Below are 19,197 nucleotides of genomic sequence, written 5' to 3'. Positions count from 1 at the left end.
GTGAGGACACTGGGATCTTTCTGCATGGAGTTTGCATGTTCTCCCCGTGCAGCGTGGGTTCCCTCCAGGTTCTCCGGCTTCCTCCCACAAGGTCCAGAAACATGTTGAGGTTAATTGGTAATTCTAAATCAGCTAGGTTAGGCTCCAGCCCCCTGTGACCCTAGTGAGGATTAAGCAGTGTGTAGATAATGGATGTATGGATGATTTGAATTTAAATTTTTTAGACTGAGACCTATTTCCAATAAACTTGAAACTGAATTCCGTTGCTCGGAAACTGTTTTTGATCCTCACTGAAAATTTAACTCTCTGTGATCAGTTTTCATGTTTCAAATTCAGCTTCAAGTGGCATATATTTCTGCTCATTCATGTAATCCACACAAGTTTACTCCAGTTTACATTAGTGTTCAGGAATATAGACTATTTGCGCGTATATACTGACATCTGTTGGCCATCTTTGAAAATTGCACAATTAGTACGGTGTCCGTGAAAGATCATTTCAATTTATTATGTTGCGCTTTTCATGCTGCCTTCACTGTCATGTGAAAAACTGAAGTAGATTTTTTGCACCTGTGTGATTCCCTAATTTAAAAATAACGTGTTCGACACTCGGTTTCATGTTTGATTTCGTAATAAACCACATTTCTATCATACCGATTAATCCACCGTATGCGCAGCTTGGACTGTGCACACACTCCTCGCATTGTGGACGTACGAGGAGCATTTGAAGGCATCACAGGAGAGCTGCACGGATCCCACAACAGCGCCATCTTTCCATGGTGTGTGTTTTTTTTTGGTGGGAAGCCCCTCACAGCAAAGGCTTTGGCAAGGAAAGGGTTAAGGAGTGTATAAGGTTGGGATCGATGCCTCCTCTCCCACACGTCGCCATGAACAAATGAATTCGCGGGGAATTAAATATCAATTTCACAAAGGAGAACGAGTCCTGTGCTTTGAACCCGACCCCACCAAGGCTAAAGTGTTGTATGACGCTAAGGTAACGGTTTATGCCAGCTGATGTCGCCTTTCGGTTGTTTGACTTTGCACAAACGAGTAATTTATAGTGGAAACGCGGGGTTGTTTCTGTGAGGTGTGGGACTATGAATGACTGGGAGGTCGATTTAGGCCACACAATAACGTCAGCTGCAGAGTAAACTAGTCCGTGAATGTGTCGCATGGTTTCCGGGTGCGTCTGATTACGCATTTGTTCCTGCAGGACATTGTTGAAACGCTTGACACAAGTTTGGTATTTGTAACGTTTGCAGCTTGTTTATTTCGAAGGAGGCTGCTTGATAAATGAACTACAGCCAAGGCAACTGCTAATGCATGCCATACCGTCATTTAAATAACCTTTAGAAGCCACTTATAGCACAATATGTGAGTTGTAGCTGTGCAGCTACCACCCAAAGCAATTTAATGTGCACTCTAATAAACACACGCACCAATAAATCAGCCATGCTAACTCTGACAACGCTAACTGGAGCAAACTTAGTGTCTGGTTGCTTTAGTGTCGTGATTTTCTTGCGAAGAAAATAATGTTTTACAGTTTCAAGCAGACAAAAATGCTCCACCTGAACGTGGGTGTCGTTTTATTCTGTGCTTTGTTGTTTTCACAAACTAGCTAGCTAGCTAACCGAGAGCTATTGGCTTTTTTGCTAACCTGGGCTAGCTAGCCGTTAGCATCACTGTGCATAGTTTGCAGTGGTGCTAGATGCTCAGCTATTGTACTTTGGTAGCATGACTACGGTGTGAAATACGAATTTACTGCCATAAGTCCAATACTGCATTAATTTGCATCCAAATGCAGCCACTTCAATGATCCTAAATATTTCTTCCAAACAAATCTGTAAGCATTATTCTAATTTTGTAGCTGAAGCGTTCAACAGGACTATAGTTAATGTTCTGTAAAGTATTGTTTACATGAGCTATATATCACGTGTTGTGTAGTTAGCATGATGCTTCATTAGCTTGACAGTCACTGCTAATGAATTGACGTTTCGTTTCCAGTCGAGCCAATTTAAATGTTGCACATGTCAGATTTGACTCACACTTTTCAGACATGCACTCCTTTCTGTAATTTACCAACACTTAAGGCGTTAGCTTCATGTCTGAATGAGCACGAGCACACAAGTTAAGTGATTTAGAGAAGGCTTTTTCCACATTTCAGCACCAAATAACTGACTGATGAGGCGAACAATGTCATGAATCCCATGTCTGAAAAGTGCTTCTTGCAGTACTCAATTCAGCTAAGGTGTGAGTAGATTTTTCACAAGACAACTTACTCTCGTTTGTTCGTATTACAGGTCCTTGATGTCTTGATAGGTACAGATGAACATGGAAGACGAATCCCAAAGTACCTGATTCACTTCAATGGTTGGAACAGAAGGTAAAACACGAGTTTGCTATGATCAGCTGCAGATAAACACACAGTTACTATCGTCTACCAGTGTAACTGTATCATGCTTCATGCAGAGTTGTAAGTTGCAAATGTCTCGTTCATTAATTTGTGTAATGAAGTTGCTCCAAAACACTGTCGTTAAGTCGTGTTTTTATTGTCTTTGTCTTTGTGTAGCTGGGATCGTTGGGCTGCTGAGGATCATGTCCTAAGGGACACTGAGGAAAACCGTAAATTGCAACGTAAACTGGCTCGCAAAGCTCTCGGTCGCATGTAAGTTGACATTATGATCAGTTTTGAACCATGGAGGTGATCATCGGCATTCAACGTAATACTGTTTGATCACTTGCCTCCTCCACCCTGAGGTTATGCTCAGAATCTTTTCATTGGCTTTATTACTTGATGATCAGCAACTTCCGATTGTCAATAAACATTCATGAAGCCTGTAACTGAAACTACAAGTCCAGTACACTGTATGTCATTGCTTGTAAGTTTTGTATTTGACCTTTCCGTCTTTCTTTTGTTCTAACTATTGACAAGACTGATCCAGTTCATGTGTGCCCTGTTCTTTTTTCCTTTCTTGATGGTAGGAAGAGAAAGGGATGGGTGAAGAGGCGTCGTCGTCAGTCTGGCACTAAATCTTCTCTGAAGACTCTCCCTAAGGAGGACGACAGTGATGACGCTTGTGAGAAATCTCTCTGTATCTTTGTCCTCTGCTCTCAGCCTCCCCGAGCAGTCGTGTTAACTGTGTTTCTGTCTCCAGGTTTGATTTCCACTTCGGAGAGCAGTGAAGGGGACGATTCTGACCCTGAATCTTCAAACAGTGGGGAAAGCACCTTCTCTGAGGACATCAACAAAATGGTAAATGGATCAGTTTTGTGTCAAGGGCATGTAAGGACCAGTATTTATGTTTGTTGGCTTTTAGTTGATGTTGTCATTTAGGAAACCGGCAGTGACCTTCATGACCTTTCTCGTGTAATGCACACTTACAGTAAACTCATAGTACTGTGGCCTTGAAGTTAAACATCATTTCACCTTTTTCAAACAGTTAGAAAGACTCAAGAACGGTTGAGTCAAGCAGCAGTTTTGTGACTTGGATTTATGCCTCCAGAAAAAGTACCTGTGATGGTTTGTGTCTTGTTTGTTTCAGAGGGTTGAGCCAGACATGAATGTTAAGAGGGAAAGTGAGGAGAAGATTGTCCATGTTGACATCAGCATCCCTGACATTCTAAAGAAGAAACTGGAAGATGACTGCTTCTACATCAACAAGAGGAAGAAGGTACTTGTAGTAAATATGAAGCAAGTTATATACATGGTGTTTGAATTGTCTAAAGTTGATCAGTGATTTGCTTTTCTTGTTTATTATTTTGTTTGTGCATATGGCTTATAAATTGGCTTTAAGACTGAATTACACATTTGGAAAAGGTTTATATGTTTGGCTTTCCTGCTGCTAATATTTTAATTGGAATTGAATTGACCTGAAATTTGTCAGTAACTAACTTGTTTTTCTCTCCCAGCTTGTGATGGTTCCCTGTCAAACAAACGTCGTGCACATCCTGGAGTCCTACGTCAAGCACTTTGCCATCAACAAAGCATTCATGGCCAACGAGAGGTACAGACGTCAGCAGAACCCCACTCAGAACAGCAGTCCACAGCCAATTCCTCCAGAGAAGAGGTTTGTCCTTATCTATTTTTAACTGAAGAACAAATATGGCATTGGAAGCAGATCATCAAAGATGTTTGACAAAAATGTGTCATCTTCCCATTTCAGTTTTTATGGTTTACTGTTTCATGTTATATGAACTTTTATTATAACACTCAATTTTCCTTTGTTTTAAGTGAGGAGCTGTGTAAGGAGATGGTTGATGGCCTGAGGATCACTTTCGACTTCACCTTACCCATGATCCTCCTCTACCCCTGTGAACAAGCGCAGTTTAAAAAGGTCAGCTCCTCCAGGCTCTTTCTGGCTATGAATGAAGGTTCCCCCTGCTCCAGCAAGTAAGTGTGCTCTGATAAATCATGTACGAGCTGTATCAAAACCCACTGCTTTGCTCTTCGATTCAACTATAATCCTTATTCTTTCTCTCTGTGTTTTTAAAGCACCCAGCGAGAGCGCAGTCCAAGCCCACTGGGGCACAACCCTCCTACTCCTCAGTCCACAGACAGCCAACCGGCACTTAGTGACATCTCCGCCACCACACCCACCGCTCCAGCACCCACCCCAAAGCGTCGGCGCCACCCTGATATGGACTGTATCTCGTACCAGTCGCAGTCACTCAGGCGCTCCACCAGAAACACATCTGGAGGCGACCGTCCAGCTGAAGGAAGCAGTGGAGGTAATGTTTATTTGAGAATACTTTATGTTGTCTTATTGGTATTTTACTCTTTTGTGATCTGATTTGACTTCTAAATGAATCATGCATGATGATCCAGGTGGAGGCAGTGCCACGGCGTCTCCGCAGTTAAAACGCCGCTTGATCGACACATCAGCGCAGCCCAAGTTCTTCCTAAACCTTGACAGAAGTAAGCTGAGACTCAGTTAAAATATTTACTTGATTTAACTGCAACATTCAGTCTGACTTTGTAGTTTTAGCAACTTTTCTTGGCTTGTAAATCTGGACTGCTAACATAGCGTTACATCAGTCTTATTTAATTAAGTTAGACAAATATACTTTTTCTGCAGTAGCTAATTACAGCAATGGTTCATATTATCAGTAATACTTGTGTTTGATAAGGATACATGACCACCTTAGTTAAGCTTTTTAATTTTTTAATTTTAAATTTCAGATTAATGAAAACTGTTTGTATTTGTAGTAACCAATTTTGCCCACTAGATGGTGGTGTTGTCCTATTTTTTACCTATGTCAAGCTTCACCTCTCTGAAGTGCTAAAGAACTGTTCTTTCCTAAGAAGTTTACAGCGTCTAACTTATATTATTTTTTGTGCTAATTCTTGATTTTGTGTTGTCTTGTTAGCAAGCAATAAAAGGTTAAGCAAATAAATACAAATATGAAAATAATCACAAGAAAAAGTTAAAGTTCAAGTTCATCCATCTGTTTTTTTTGTTTTTTACCCAAAGAAACCCCAGTCCACAGCGGCTCCTCTTCCCCGTTGCCCTTGACGCCAAGCAAAGAGCGGACTGGGCCCTTCTATGGCCTGGAGAGCCGCAGAAACAACGAGCTTAATGAGGTGATGAAAGTGTGTGTGATGAGAATACTGTTGCCTCGAGGGGAAACGATGTCTTGCTCAAGGACACTAGGATAGTTACATAAATGGCCTCCCTGTTTGTAGGGAGATGATTTAAGCTTGTAGTAATTGAGTTTGTCTGGCCAATACCCAGAGTGTGTGATGCAGTTTGTCCTGGTTTTCATCGTCTCATTGTGATTTTATGTTTTGCTAAAGCATTGTTGTCTTGTTAGTTGGGAAAAGGAGCATTTGTCCTTGATTCTTTAAGCTCAGTCTCTTGTGTGTGGCATTTTTATAACAACTTCAGTAAACCCAGGTGGTTTCTTACTCATAGGGCAGTGGAAATCGACTTTAGGTTTCTTCTAAAAGCCGTTTCCTTCCCTCTGTTAAGCAGGTCTTGAGCTGGAAGCTGACTCCTGATAACTATCCTCTGACCGACCAGCCTCCACCGCCCTCCTACCTGTACGGATCACAGCACCTCTTACGGCTTTTTGGTTAGTTTCTCATTACAGCCTGATTTCTGTCAGTAACCCCCTGGTAGTCTTGCCCCACTGTCACACTCTCTGATCTCGCTTTTCTTCTAGTGAAGCTTCCTGAGATCCTGGGGAAAATGCAAATCCCTGAGAGGAACCTCCGAGCCCTCATCAAACATCTCGAGCTCTTTCTCAGGTAACTGATGATTGTTTTCAAATGAAATCGGTCTTTATTTTACTTTCATGCAAAGGAATCGGTCCTTGAGGTAAAGCAGAAGCAATATAATTAAGAGGTTAATGAGACAAAGTACTGATTTCGTGGTGTGCAGATGGGAGAGAACCAATCTTTGATCACTCAAGCCTGAAGGCCTTTAGTTTCCTCACTAAGACATTCAGGCATAAAATTGAAATCTCACCCACTGCTTTAAAAATGGATTTTTTTCCCGTCAGGTGGGTAGAAACTGTGTGGAAATAACGTATAATAACATAAAGTAAATCATTAAAAAGATGCAGTGCTGCATTGAATTATCAGGACATGGGATAGGAAGTACTTTGGCTTAAGATGCACCTCGCTAATAACCAGCGCGGTTCATTAACCAAAGTCTGATCAGCTAAGCATGAAAACCTGATGGTCACTGCCGATGTTGATGTGCAGGAAGTTTTAATTTTACGAGAAGAGAGGAGAGAAGAGCCTGGAAGCTACTGGATGTCAATAGATGTCATAAAATGGCTAAAAAAAAAAAGGGGATTGTCAGGAAAGTATTTGAAAATAACCCAGAAACACCAAAACAAAAAGGAAAGGAGGAGTAAGTAAATGAGAGCATGGAGGGAGAGATGGAGTGAGAAAGAGCATGTGTTAGAGGGAGGGAGATGAGTGGGCGTTACACAAGCGCGGGAGTCTAATCTTTAAATCCTCCCTAGCGATCTTCAGTTCAGCCGGTCCCAAACCTGAGGGATTTAGGTCCTCTCATTCTCTAATCAAACGTTCACAGTACCGCCTTCTGCCAGCAAGCAGTGCTGTGGAGCAACAGCTGAACTCACCACGGAGCGGGCACGGGAACAAACCGGCGCCCGAGAGCCAACATTACCTCCATTCCAACCGAAAAATTGTTTATAAATACATAAAGCGGCGCTCAGTAGTCGGTGCCACAGAAGACACGAGGTGGTCCTCTGAAAATAGAAAGTGCTGGGAGTCGTGTCAGCTAAGAATACGACGCTTTGCCTTCACCGGGTTTCTGTTTCGTCTGACAACGCTGTCAGCACGTGATCGCGACACTGTAAATTAAATGCCCCAAGCATTAGCGGTTTCTCTTGGCAAAGCCTCTCGTGCAGCATCATCAGTAGTAAGGTAAACACGGGCAGAAGGCCTTTTAATTCACTTCAGCGGAACTGGACCGCAAATCACGGCGGCGTGTCTTTTCATAGGACATCATTCTACAAAATGGCACAGACAATAACTTGGTTGCAAAGACTGAAGTGCTTAAAAGTAAATTACTTCTGCAGTTTCAATCTTCTCTGCCGTGAACAATAAGTTGTTCAGACAGGATTGATCGCATTCAATACAAAAAAAACTCCCCCCAACGCTGCCATGTTTTCTCAGTATCTAATTAATGTTCACCGGGTTGGAGACTCGCCTGGACACCGGCCACAAACTAAAAACACTGGTGTCTTTTGGGAGAGACTTTTTTTTTCTTTTTTTTTTACTCTGAAATCAGCCTCGTGGCAGATTGCGCCGAGCGGGCAAAAACTGATTGATGTCGCAGAGACTGAAGTGCAGTGCATTCTGGGATTTGGCCACAGTTGATCTCTCACTCTCCCTTTCTCCGCAAGAATGATTATGATTAAGTGTGGGTGTGTGCACATGTGTACGCACACGTTATGCTGATTTACAATGTGTACGCCTAAAGCGGCTTGCCTTGTGTTATTACTGATCTAACAGCAATAAAGATTAGTACAAGGCTGCATTTCTGGCACCAAGGGGAGCAAATATATATTTCTTGATTCACAAATATCGTACAGAAACACATTTGTTGCTTTTTAGTGGTTGTCTCTGAACCAACTGTTTCTAATGAAAAATTAGACTTTAATAAACTTCATTGAAGTCACTCTTGCTCCTCTTTTATTCACTCTTGTTTCCCTTCATTGTCCCATTAGGTTGTCTTGTTTATTATTCGTTGTCAAAGCGTTCTTAAGTTTTCCTCTGATGAGGATAATTTGTTTGCATTGAGATTAGGAAGGCCGGTGGAGCTAAGATGAGATGGCAAGATTTAGAGGATTTGGCCGAGTAGCGGATACTAAGAAGATTCCGGATTAGTTTTCCCCGCTACTGATTAGATGGGAGGAGGGGGGGATTTTACACTCTTTCCCTCTCCGACTGTTGGTCGGTCATTCTCGTGTTCTGGGTTTTTCTGCCGTAGCGATTGGTTGTCTGCTGGTGGTATAGGGATGGATGAGGGGGCTTTGTCTCTGAAATATATATCCCGGGCTGAGGGCAAGGGGTCTGGGATTTATGTGGAATGAGCCAGGGATATCGAGGAAAACCAGAAGTTGACGTGAACTGGGACGTGACACTCGAGATGCTTTCCCTGTTATTGCTTTTTTGCTTCATGTAAGCTTATCGTGTCCGCGCCGGTCGTCATCTGACAGGCAGCCTATGTTGAAAATTTCATGTGAACAGACTCCCGAACACTGTCGGAGTCTGAGTATCTCACATTTCCCTTTCTTGTACTTCCACTTTTCCCTCCCTCCCCCCCCTCTTAGGTTTCTGGCCGAGTACCACGAGGACTTTTTTCCAGAGTCTGCGTATGTGTCGGCATCAGAGGCCCACTACAGCATGAAACAACCGAGGCCAGTTTACTGAAGGAGACGCTGGCCGCTGTGTTTCCTTCCCTGTCCCTTGTTTCTTCTCTGACCTCCTTCCCCTCCCTTTCAGCTTGTCCAGACCAACCTGTCTGGACTCGTGTTCAGTGGAATAAAAAAAGCAGCTTTCTCCGGAGTGCAGCTCTGTTGTCTTACCCTGGAACACCTTCGCTTCTGTTTCTCGCTGTCGCCTTGTGGAACCAGTCGCTTCAATCTTCATCCCACTAACTCCTCACCCCATGCTCTGTCTGTGGCGCCGTCCTGCATGCGAGGCCGCTCTGCGCTGCTTTGCTTCCGTGTGCTGCTCCAAAGCATGTCGACTGCTGTGTGTTGACTAACCTTCATTGTTCCTTCTTTCAAATCACCTGGCATGCACTTTTTTTTCGACCAGGTTAAGACTGGAAGGTTCACCCGGCCCAAATAGTGAAGCACTGAAAACAAAGCCCCATTTTCTCCTGCTCTGACTCTTCAGAGCTGCAGTTTTGGATTATTGTGCGCTCTGATGACACAGGCCTCCCCTGCCTGCCCAATAAACTAATTTTGGATGCTCTTGAGGGCATTAATGCAGGTTCACCTGCTTGGAAGCATAGCCCCCTCTAAGTAGTGACTTCTTCTAAGTGCTTCCTCTGCAGTGATCTTCTGGATTGCTCTAAAGCTTCAGTAGGACTTGCTTCCTATCCTGGAGATGTTTCGCCGCTTTTTGCTGAGAAATTTACTGACTCTCGAAGAACTTTGATTTAAGGAATGTTCTTTCTCTCTAGAATTAAACCCTCCGGTGGGATATTTTTGTTATTTCTCGCTCTGTTCTGCTTTCAGTGTTGTCCTGTGCATGTCTGTCAGCTTTTGATTTGTTCCGTTTCTCCCGCCTTGTAGCAGGAAGGATAAGCTGCAATGGTGTGCAGCGTATCCCAGCATTGTCTCCTTAAAAAAAAAAAACACAGAAGGTAATCAGCCGTTAAAGAACTGAGGATGTTTTTGTTTGCAATTTTGTTTTCTACCAGTTTGGTTCATTGAGTACCAGAAAGATCAGACAATCGCTTAAATGTGTCAGAACAAATTTAGCATACATTTCTTTGATTTACACCACAACAATAGATTCCATTTGCATTTTTATTAGAGATATTATTTGAGTAAAAGCTAGCAGTTGTGTACTTTTCAGAATCAATCTGGTCACTCATGACTCTGTGAAATATTGTAAATACATACAAAACATCTGTCCGTAGGCATGTTATTTATTTTTCTCTGCACACCACTGGATCGTTCTGATACCTCAAACTTTATTTTCACTCTTGTATCCTTGTTTTGCTTAGCTTGTTTCCTGACTATTTCCTTTTTATCCCTGTTCATAGTTTAAATAAAGACTTTTCTAAAGCTTGTCAGCTTTTTTTCCATACACATAAGGCACCGTGACCGTGTCTGCCGCAGCCACTTTTGTATATGCGGTTCCTTAAATGTGATTTACTATCTCGCTTCCTTTGCTGTACCCTTCCTTTGTGCCGTTCACTCTATAAGATGAATTAGCCAGGAGCGTGCAAATGGATTTGAATTGAGCACTCCATTAAAAGTTAAACACGGACAAGAGAATTTTATCAGCTACCTTGACCTTGCGTGTCAGACTACTTGATTAAAACGTAGGCCCTGAAAGTCTTGTTACCACAGCTTGGCATTTTAAATCTGCTTTCTTTGTCAACACGCCTCTTTCAGCTACTTAAAAGTCATCCATAGTGAATTTAGTGCTGCTCATTTATATGAAATTTGACACTACTGACAGCATTTAATCAAAGGTGATAAAATAAGTGCCAGAATAAAAGCCGGAGTGGCAGGAGATATCTGTTACTGATGAGTGATGCTCCTTTGGTGAGCAGTTGAAATCTTGATATAATCAATGCGCCCCTCTCTGCTGAATATGGATGAGTCTCGTCGAGCGTGTTGGTCTCTCAGAGGAGGTTGATGTGTTTTTGATCTAGTTCCAAATCAGGTGCTTTTGGAACTGGTCCTGAAACTCAACTGTGTTAAGAGAGTTAGAAAAATAAAGTGGGCAGAAATATTATGCTCGATATTTAACAAGGTCACCAGAGTTAACAAACTACAGGTCCTCCCAGCAGCAGCAGCAGAAATGAGAGGTTTCTCAGCCTGCCAATAACGGACGAGTAAAACATGTTTGCTTGCAGACATGGTTGGATGACGCAAGTTCATGTAAAGTACGCTCAAGTGTTTGAACAAGAGTGCTTGACAAATTCATGACTAAGAAGCGCAAGAATTCTATTTGTGAGTGTAACTGTTGCAGCAAGGGGTCGACAGATGTGTTGTGTTTTGTTTAGGACCAATACCAATCATTAGTAAACAAGGAGATGCAGGTAGACATATATAAGTGCATTAACAAATAAAATCTTGGTGTCAAAATGTAGAGTGACAAAAGTTGTGACACCAAACTTTGTTGAAATTCTTTTGTTTAATTACGTACGTTTGATAAAAAAAGAAACTCTCAACATTTGTCTCTCATTATTGATAGGCTACTACTCGTGATGTGCAGCCAATCAGATCGTCTTGTAGCAGCTTCAGAGCCAAGGGAGTAGATTTCAAAATTACATTATGTTGTCAGGAATCTTTTTTTTTAAGGAAAAATTATCCCCCAAAAATAAATGTTCAACAAAGTTTGAAAATGCATTAACTTCTTTCAGTACTCAACTCCCAGATAGTTGACGTGTTTACATTTATGTGCACGTTAAATGAAAAGCGTTGATCATGTAGTTGTAGAGGCGATCATGTTAATGTCTCTCAGCTTTATTGATTCCAAGAAGGGCAATTAATTTGCATCTTACCCAGTCAATATGCACATCTTCAAAACTTACAGGCAAGTTAGTGGCATGTTAAAGTTCATATAATTGATCAACTGACTGCTTCAAAAGCATACAACAGTAATTTCAAATGACTGCTGTCAGCGTTAACTCCCTGATGGCAGGAAATGAAGGACCAGGAGCAGCACTGTGTTCTCCTGAGGGACACATTATGACCCCGACCTGGAGGAAAAACATGGTCATATTGGCTTATAATTCATTTTGCCTCCTGGGCTGCTTGTTTCTCCCAAAGGGAGCACAACTCTCTTTGCTGGACTCTAATTATCCTGGAGCAAATTTTAATAATACCATATAGGCCGTTTTCGTCCTTCACAGACAGTCCATTAAACCAGCAAATAAACGAGAGTGCTGGAGAGATTTTCAATAAGTGACTGATAAAAATCAAATGAAATAGTCCCACAGACAGTGAAAGAATAAACCTCCGCATTAGAGGAATTGTATTTGTGTGTTGACAATTTGAGCGTCCTTGTGTTGCTTGGTGTCGTTTTGAGCTTTGGATTGCACCTTCTAAAAGTTAGTTTTAACTTTTAGAAGATGAAGTTGAATATAATTTCATGGAGTTACTTTAGACTAGTTGGAAACCTCATAAACTGCAAAGCTTGATGCGTTCTTTTGTTCTAAAGCTCTCGAGTACACTTTGCTATTCAGATTAGATCATTGGATTTTATAGATCATAGTTATATTAAATGTCTGGCACTTTATATATGATTCCTAAAAACTGCTGATGCATAGACCTTAGCAGAGTTGCTTAACTTTTCAGACTCTTGGTACATGGGCATGTTGACTATTTAAAGTCCCGTATTGTTCTCAGAATGCTTTTTTATTTTTAAAACACTACAAAGATGATTAATTTTATCATGACTGTATAACCCCTGGTTAAGCCCTATTTCTAAACAGACTTGTTTCAGTGCTGAGACGGCCAGGAAGAGCTTTATTGGGAATTCGGTTTAAGTAAAAATGCAGTAAATGTGAGCACAGAGAGCAAGAGAGAAGCAAAGTGACGTAAACAGCAGCTAAGTTTAGGTTGCACTGAAACACTGGAGGCAACATGAAAACACAGTAACCCACTCAGTCCTTGTTTCTTAGTTTAGAATCAGTCTTTCATTATCTGTGAACGTCCTTCAACATTACAGTCTCCACAGAGCTCTGACCTGTTAGCCACATTAGCCTCACTAAGGATTTTCCTATTGTTGTGGAGATATTGCCATCATAAAAGCAAAATAATCGACAGGGTCTTAAGTTCTTTTAATGCTGGGAGTGCACTAAGACTCTTGTGTTCACTCTTACAGCAGAACATTTGATCTGCTTTGCTCGTGGCTGAGACGTTTTTAAGTTCGCTCGAGCAAGTAAATAAAACTGGCAGATTGTGAGACCTATGCTCATTCTAAAAGGCTCACCTGGAAGCAGCATGCAGTGAGGGGGCAGGAATGTGTAAATATTTGTCTCGATAACTGCTGGTGACCCAATTAATCCGTGGAAACTGGATAGAATTCTTCCTGGCTTGTAAAGCTGGGAGTCCATCGGGCTGCTAGTGGAATGGCAGCGTTTATTTTATACCTCCAAGTGCTTAAGACATCCAAAACTCAATAAAAATGGATTTCTTTTTGGATGGAGACGGAGATGCTCCAAGACAGGATATGTCGTGTCCAATATGACGACTCTGAGTCATCAGCTGTGATTCTGTTGCTGTTAACCTACAGCAGCGCATGAAAAGGTAATTACAAAAAGGAACTTAATGTAAAATGGATGAGTGCTAAGTCTCCTCTTCTACACTTAAAGACAGTTTCTTGTCTGCAGAACTATGCTCTTAGCTCAGTCCCACAGTGCACCTATGGGAAACCCGGCCTCCCCGTGTGAGGATTCTAATGGGTTTCAGTGGTGAACCTTAATTGTATTTGGACTGGGTCGGACTTCTTGTAATGAACCGCTTATCGGTGCAACCCAAGACGGCACTCTCTTGCCTGCCGCTATCATGTAGCCACAAAAGCCACCAGTTCAAGGCTCTCCATGCATCTCGAATCGATTTCCCGTCCCGCGCTGTCTCTATCAACTTACCACATGATTCAATTGTCGGACAGAAAAAAAATGGGATGTAATGAGATGTGAGCTATCACCTCATAAGTGCTGCTGCCGGCACCTTTCACCTGAAAGCGCCTCTTCTTTTGTTTGTGTTCGGCCCCTTCCATCAGCACCGGCGGACTCCTCTGTTTCCATCCCGCTCTCCCCATCTCCACGTCTCACTTCTGCTTCAGTCCCTGAGAGGTTCTCTTTTCCTGCTTTTCACATCCATATCGCCATCTCTTTGTCTAATGTTCCCTTTGATTGGTCTTTTGTGTCTCCTCGCTCTCTTCAGTACTTAGCTGAAACAGAGGAGAAGAGAGTGAGAAGCTCTTGGCCAATAGGAGAGCACAGGCATCTCTCTTCACATCCATTTGTCTGAGTTGGAAGTGTTGTTCTGCCTCCTTTTCTCTTCCACTCCAAGCTTATGCCTTATCAAGACATCCTTGAACGCATACATCTACTTCGCCATTTTTGTCTCCTCATCAGTCATCTTCATTCTTCCTTTTCTTGCCCTTTATCATCCCATTCTTTACACTTTCACCGTTGCACCATGGACCTAGGCTATGAATTCAAAGAGGAGAGACTGGACACCAGTCCCTCAATCTCCTCTGACTCTTCTTGGACATCATTTGACCTCAGCACTGACCTCACATCTGTCAGCTCCGACCAACTCTTGACTCCCGTGACAACAGCTCCCAGCAGCCGTAAACCTTTCGAGGAGCTGAGCCTCAAGAAGTCGGTGCGCAAAAGGGAGGTTGCGTGGAGAGAGACATCTTTTCTGGGAAGTGATGAGTAAGTACAGCAGCATTCATCAGGGACAGGATGAAAATAAGTGACAGAAACACTTTGATGTGCAATCTACTGGTGTGAAATGTGAGTTTGACCAGATTGGTACTTTTTATTTTTTGTCGTTTTGTATAATCACTTAAACATGTCTGCATAAAGTAGTGCGAAGTTAATGAGTTGCACATATTCATATTACTGTCAGGCACGTATAGAGCAGTTGTTGTGTGAAACTTGACAGAAAGATGAATTCGTTCTGTGTTGAAAGAGTCTACAGCGTCTGTAGAAGGTCTATGAAGCTTCTCTCAGGCGAGACGGTGCTTTGAGGTAAATATCAGTATGCTAAGAGCATTTTAACATGCTGATGGGTGTTTTCTTTTTGCATGCTTGCTAGTAATTTGCTCCTTTTACCTTAAAGCGGCAGTCGGCAGAAATCTGGGGGAAAAAGAACGGCAGCATTCGAAAACACACAACCATCCTCCTGCAGCACGACCCTTCCTTTGCTCTGCTTTAATCCCTCCACCAGAAGATGATCAAGCACACGAAGATAGTTGGGTTAAAAGTCATTTGTTTTTCCACCCAAGATCTCCTCAGTGAAAATCCTCTGTCTAACACATTCTGCCACTATTTATATTATCTGAGGGAAATCATCTGTGATTGGTTAAAATTTCCCTCTAGATTATACTCAACAGGAGGTTAAAAATAAAAACAGTTTTTGTCGCACCACTTGGGACACGATAGGACGAAAGGTTGCCCAGTGATACGATAAATAGCTGTCAACCTCATAGCGGTTTAACTCAGAAAGTCAGGCAGGGTCACCAAAGTCATTAGGATCATCCTCTGGGGACTCTGATTTCTGCGGCAAATTTAACAGCTATCCATCAAATAATTGTTGAAATATTTCGCTGTGGACCCAAGTGGTTAGTTGACTGATGGAAACACTCACATTACCGTCTTCAGATTCCAGCTAATGTGGCTATAAAGCGCCCCTGATCGAAACATGGTAGCTCTTGGCAAAGTGTCCTTGAGAACAGCTTTTTTTTGTCATGTGATTCCCATTAGGAAATGCATGATTGTGTGCGTTAGATTTAAATTTAATCAAGCCAGGAGTAAACATGCCATCCCCCATGATGCGGCCAGTTTGAAGCATTCCACTCAGGTCTGACCTGTCATCGCCCTCTCAGTGTGTTTTCGTCAATCTGTGGATTTAATGTTTTTTTTTGTGATATAATTTTCTGATCAGTATGGGTTGCTCATATCAATATTTGTGTCTACTTTTTGAACTTGCATTGACGATCCATTGACATTCAGTTTAAGCCGTCGGATCAGCGAAGCGATTGCAAAAATAAGTTGTTTTCTTCGGTGACTCCGAGGGTCAAACGACAAGGAGAGACAAGGTTAAAAGATCAACAGTAGCGCACAAGTGCTCACTGCGACTTAGCTTTCAGCCCACAGTGGCAATGATTATCTGTTTCATCTGGTTTTAATCACGAGTGGTTCAGTAATGGGAGTCTGATTCCCAGTAGCAGGGACTGTGAGAGCGGATAAAACAAGCCCTGCATTAGTTTAGATCGAGACCATAAATCACCTCTTCTCCTTGAATTCTTCCGAGAGCCTCCGGCAAGTGGGAAAACCCGCGATGTTGTTCATCAAGCCTTTCTTTTTGTCTTGCCTTTCTTATTCCTCCTCTTTCTTCCCACTCACCATCTACCGCCATGCCCTGATATATATAATTACCCTTCCACATACAGACAAAAGTCTGAACACACTCTCTGGCTGACACTCTCCCCGTGTCTTTAAATCACCTCTAACTCCCTTTGGAGGGCTCCGTATCTTTACATGAAGACTGATTAAAGTTGGGCTGAGGAATATTTCAGCACCAGCCGAGGAATATCAATGCATTTTGCTCCTTTTCTCTGCATTTGTAAGTCGCATCTTTCAAATGGAATCACTGAACGGGAAGGGAAAATGTCAGCTTGACTTTTTTTTTCATATTTTTAAACAATTTCACAGTTGCTGAATAAATATATGGAATGTAGATCTCATTGACAGTAATAGCATTTTGCAATACGCTGCTGTGTCGAGAACACATTATGGTAAGCGTTGCACATAATGTATAAAATATGACACTAATTCTGTACATTTTCTTTGCTTTGTCTTGTAACATTTTTTTCTAGTTGTTGATTTTTCTGACTTCCTCGTCAAAGACAAAATTTTGCCTCTCGGAAAGTAGACCCATCTGCTTTTTGGCTAAAAGTTAGGTAAAAGGAAAATTAGGTAAAAGGATCGACACCATTCTCATTCTGTAAATATGAAGCAGAAGTTAACAGGGATTAGCTTAGCTTAGCATAAAGATTGGACTCTCGAAACTTTTAGCTACACAATTCACTAATTAACACGTTTGTTTAATGATTAAACATGCAAAAATGCACCACAACAATTTGTGTGTGTGCATATTTGAGGTATCTGCATGGTACCATTAATCAAAATCCTCTTCGTAATTGGAAACAACAGCGATCTCTAACTTAAGTTACCTTAATGCTGAAAATGGTGAGTTCTGTGTGAACACACATCAAGCACCATGAGTGTTGTCATCACAGAATTTATGATTGAAATGATAAACTGTTTATCAGGAAATAGTTATAATATGGACCCTTTGCCATTGATTTTTTATTTTATTAATGGCAAAGGGTTTTTTTGTGGGTGTTTATGATATTTTGTCATTTGGCTCTCTATCAGCAAGATTCACGAGAATTTATCCTTCTGAATTTTATTAAACTTGGTGACGAGGTGGAAATTTTGGTTCAGATCTGGGTTGTGTTCTTTAAATTCGCGAGATAGGACAATGCTCTTGGTGGTGGACGTGCTTGATGAGTCTAGTTTTAATTTTAAAAATGTATAGGGCACATAAAAAAAAAAAAATCAGTTACCCAAAGTTCTGTACCTCTAAAAGATTGAGGCTAAATGAATTGCATAAAGCGAGAGAGGAAGGAGGGTAAAACTTGCAAAATCTATTCATATAAAACTAAAAACAAGACCAGCAGGATACCAATCTGTAAGATCAACAAATAAAATACATAAATATAAAATACTACAATTTAAAGTCCATTAAGAGCAACCAAATGCCATTGAAAACATGGAGAAGGGAACATTTATCCACCAGCCTTGATGGCTCCAGGTCTGTACTGAAAATAGAGCCATGAAAGTGATACGTGTCTTCTCTTCTAGCTTTCCATCTTCTTCTTCGATTTCTGGAAGAAAAAGCAATTTATCCACATTGAGCCAACTGTTTTCTTTTAATGATAATGACATTTAAAAAGTTAGAATGTTCCTGACAGCTACACAGATGGACAGAAAAGCTGACAGTGACCCTTCTCTAATCATCCTCCTTCGGGGCCTCCAGCCTCTTTGCATTCTTCCCTCCTTATCTCTCGCCTGTTTCCCTCCGCAGTGCGCAGGGAAACAGTTAATGTTCTCGTGCTGTATTTAAAGTCTAAAAAGGTCGCAGCGGTCAGTGCACTTAAACCCCAGTGGCTCGTGCATTTAGGGAAGCTTAGCAACGATTGTACCATTTGGAAAGATGGACGGCATCACTCATATAGGAATAATAATCTAAAAAAATAGCAATATAATTACCACATCTCAACATAAATGACTGTTTTTATCATGCGTTTTGCTCTTGCTGTGCAGTAGTTCTCACAGCAAAGCAAACTAAAAAAAAAAAAAAATCCCCAGATGTTACGAGCGAGGGAGGGAGGGAGGGAGGGTGAGAAAAAAAAAGGAGAGGCAGCCTGATGATAATCACACCACAGAGGGGGGAGAGCCACAGAGATGTTAAGAAAGAAAGAAAGCACATAAAGAGATTGAGCGATTTTCTGCTCGCTGTTGAATCACCTGACCTCGTCGCTGCACTTTCGGACCCTCTGCCCCCGATTCGCAGCTCTCCCCAACCCTCATCAGTTTCTTCTGCTTTTCCTGCTCAACTTTCTCGGCTTCGAACATCGTTTTTTTTTTTTTTCTTTTTATCTGTCATGACCCAAGCATAGAGTAATTTTTTGTGGTTATTGTTTTTTTTTTTCCTGGTCGGGGTTTGCCTCTCTGCTGTTGGCAGCCTGAGGATTAGGATACCAGAGAGAGACGCAACAGGATGGCACACTGAGCCATGAGGTAAGATAGCAGTATTTACATTCATCTCATCATGCCTGTGCGTATAATATTAACAGTGAGTGCTCTCTGTGGAGGAATGACGGTGCAGGTTAGTACAGCTTCCTTGTTTTTTTTTTTTTGTTTTGTGTTGCAGCGTTTTGATCCATTCATGCATTTGAGAATCTTTATTGAAAGACTCCTATTTTACATACTTGTGGCACAGCGCAGATAATGAAATATCACAGTTTGCTTCCCATGTTTCACTGCACTTTGCGCCTCATTTCATCCAGACGGAGGCTTTAAATGGTTAGGTCTCCTGGCGAATTTTTTATTTTTTTGGGAGAAAGTTGTTGCTATCTCTCCAGGCAAGCACAGTGTGTGGCAGACAGACATTTTCACAGTTGGGTGGAGACACTCTGATTGGAGCCCACCCACTTATCTT

At 41.8% G+C, this 19,197-nt stretch overlaps 1 protein-coding gene across 2 annotated transcripts; it reads left to right on the top strand.

The window, feature by feature from the left end:
- Nucleotides 1-749: 749 nt before the first annotated feature.
- Nucleotides 750-10,278, top strand: LOC103362881 (MSL complex subunit 3). Of its 2 annotated transcripts, none has more exons than XM_008289396.1 (14): nt 750-991; nt 2,298-2,380; nt 2,567-2,662; nt 2,980-3,074; nt 3,153-3,250; nt 3,540-3,668; nt 3,907-4,064; nt 4,229-4,387; nt 4,490-4,725; nt 4,823-4,912; nt 5,469-5,578; nt 5,970-6,069; nt 6,160-6,244; nt 8,809-10,278. In XM_008289396.1, exons 1-14 carry the CDS (start codon nt 893-895, stop codon nt 8,906-8,908), a joined length of 1,638 nt encoding a protein of 545 aa, XP_008287618.1. In that variant the 5' UTR covers nt 750-892; the 3' UTR covers nt 8,909-10,278. The 2 variants fall into 2 exon arrangements, with proteins under 2 accessions (XP_008287618.1, XP_008287617.1); XM_008289395.1 differs by having other exon boundaries at nt 5,967-6,069.
- Nucleotides 10,279-19,197: the final 8,919 nt, after the last annotated feature.

This window comes from Stegastes partitus, unplaced genomic scaffold, assembly GCF_000690725.1.
Source record: "Stegastes partitus isolate 25-593 unplaced genomic scaffold, Stegastes_partitus-1.0.2 Scaffold613, whole genome shotgun sequence".
NCBI classification, from domain to species: domain Eukaryota; kingdom Metazoa; phylum Chordata; class Actinopteri; family Pomacentridae; genus Stegastes; species Stegastes partitus.
The sequence above is the reverse complement of the archived record's forward strand: the minus strand, read 5'-3'. Positions and strand labels throughout refer to the sequence as shown.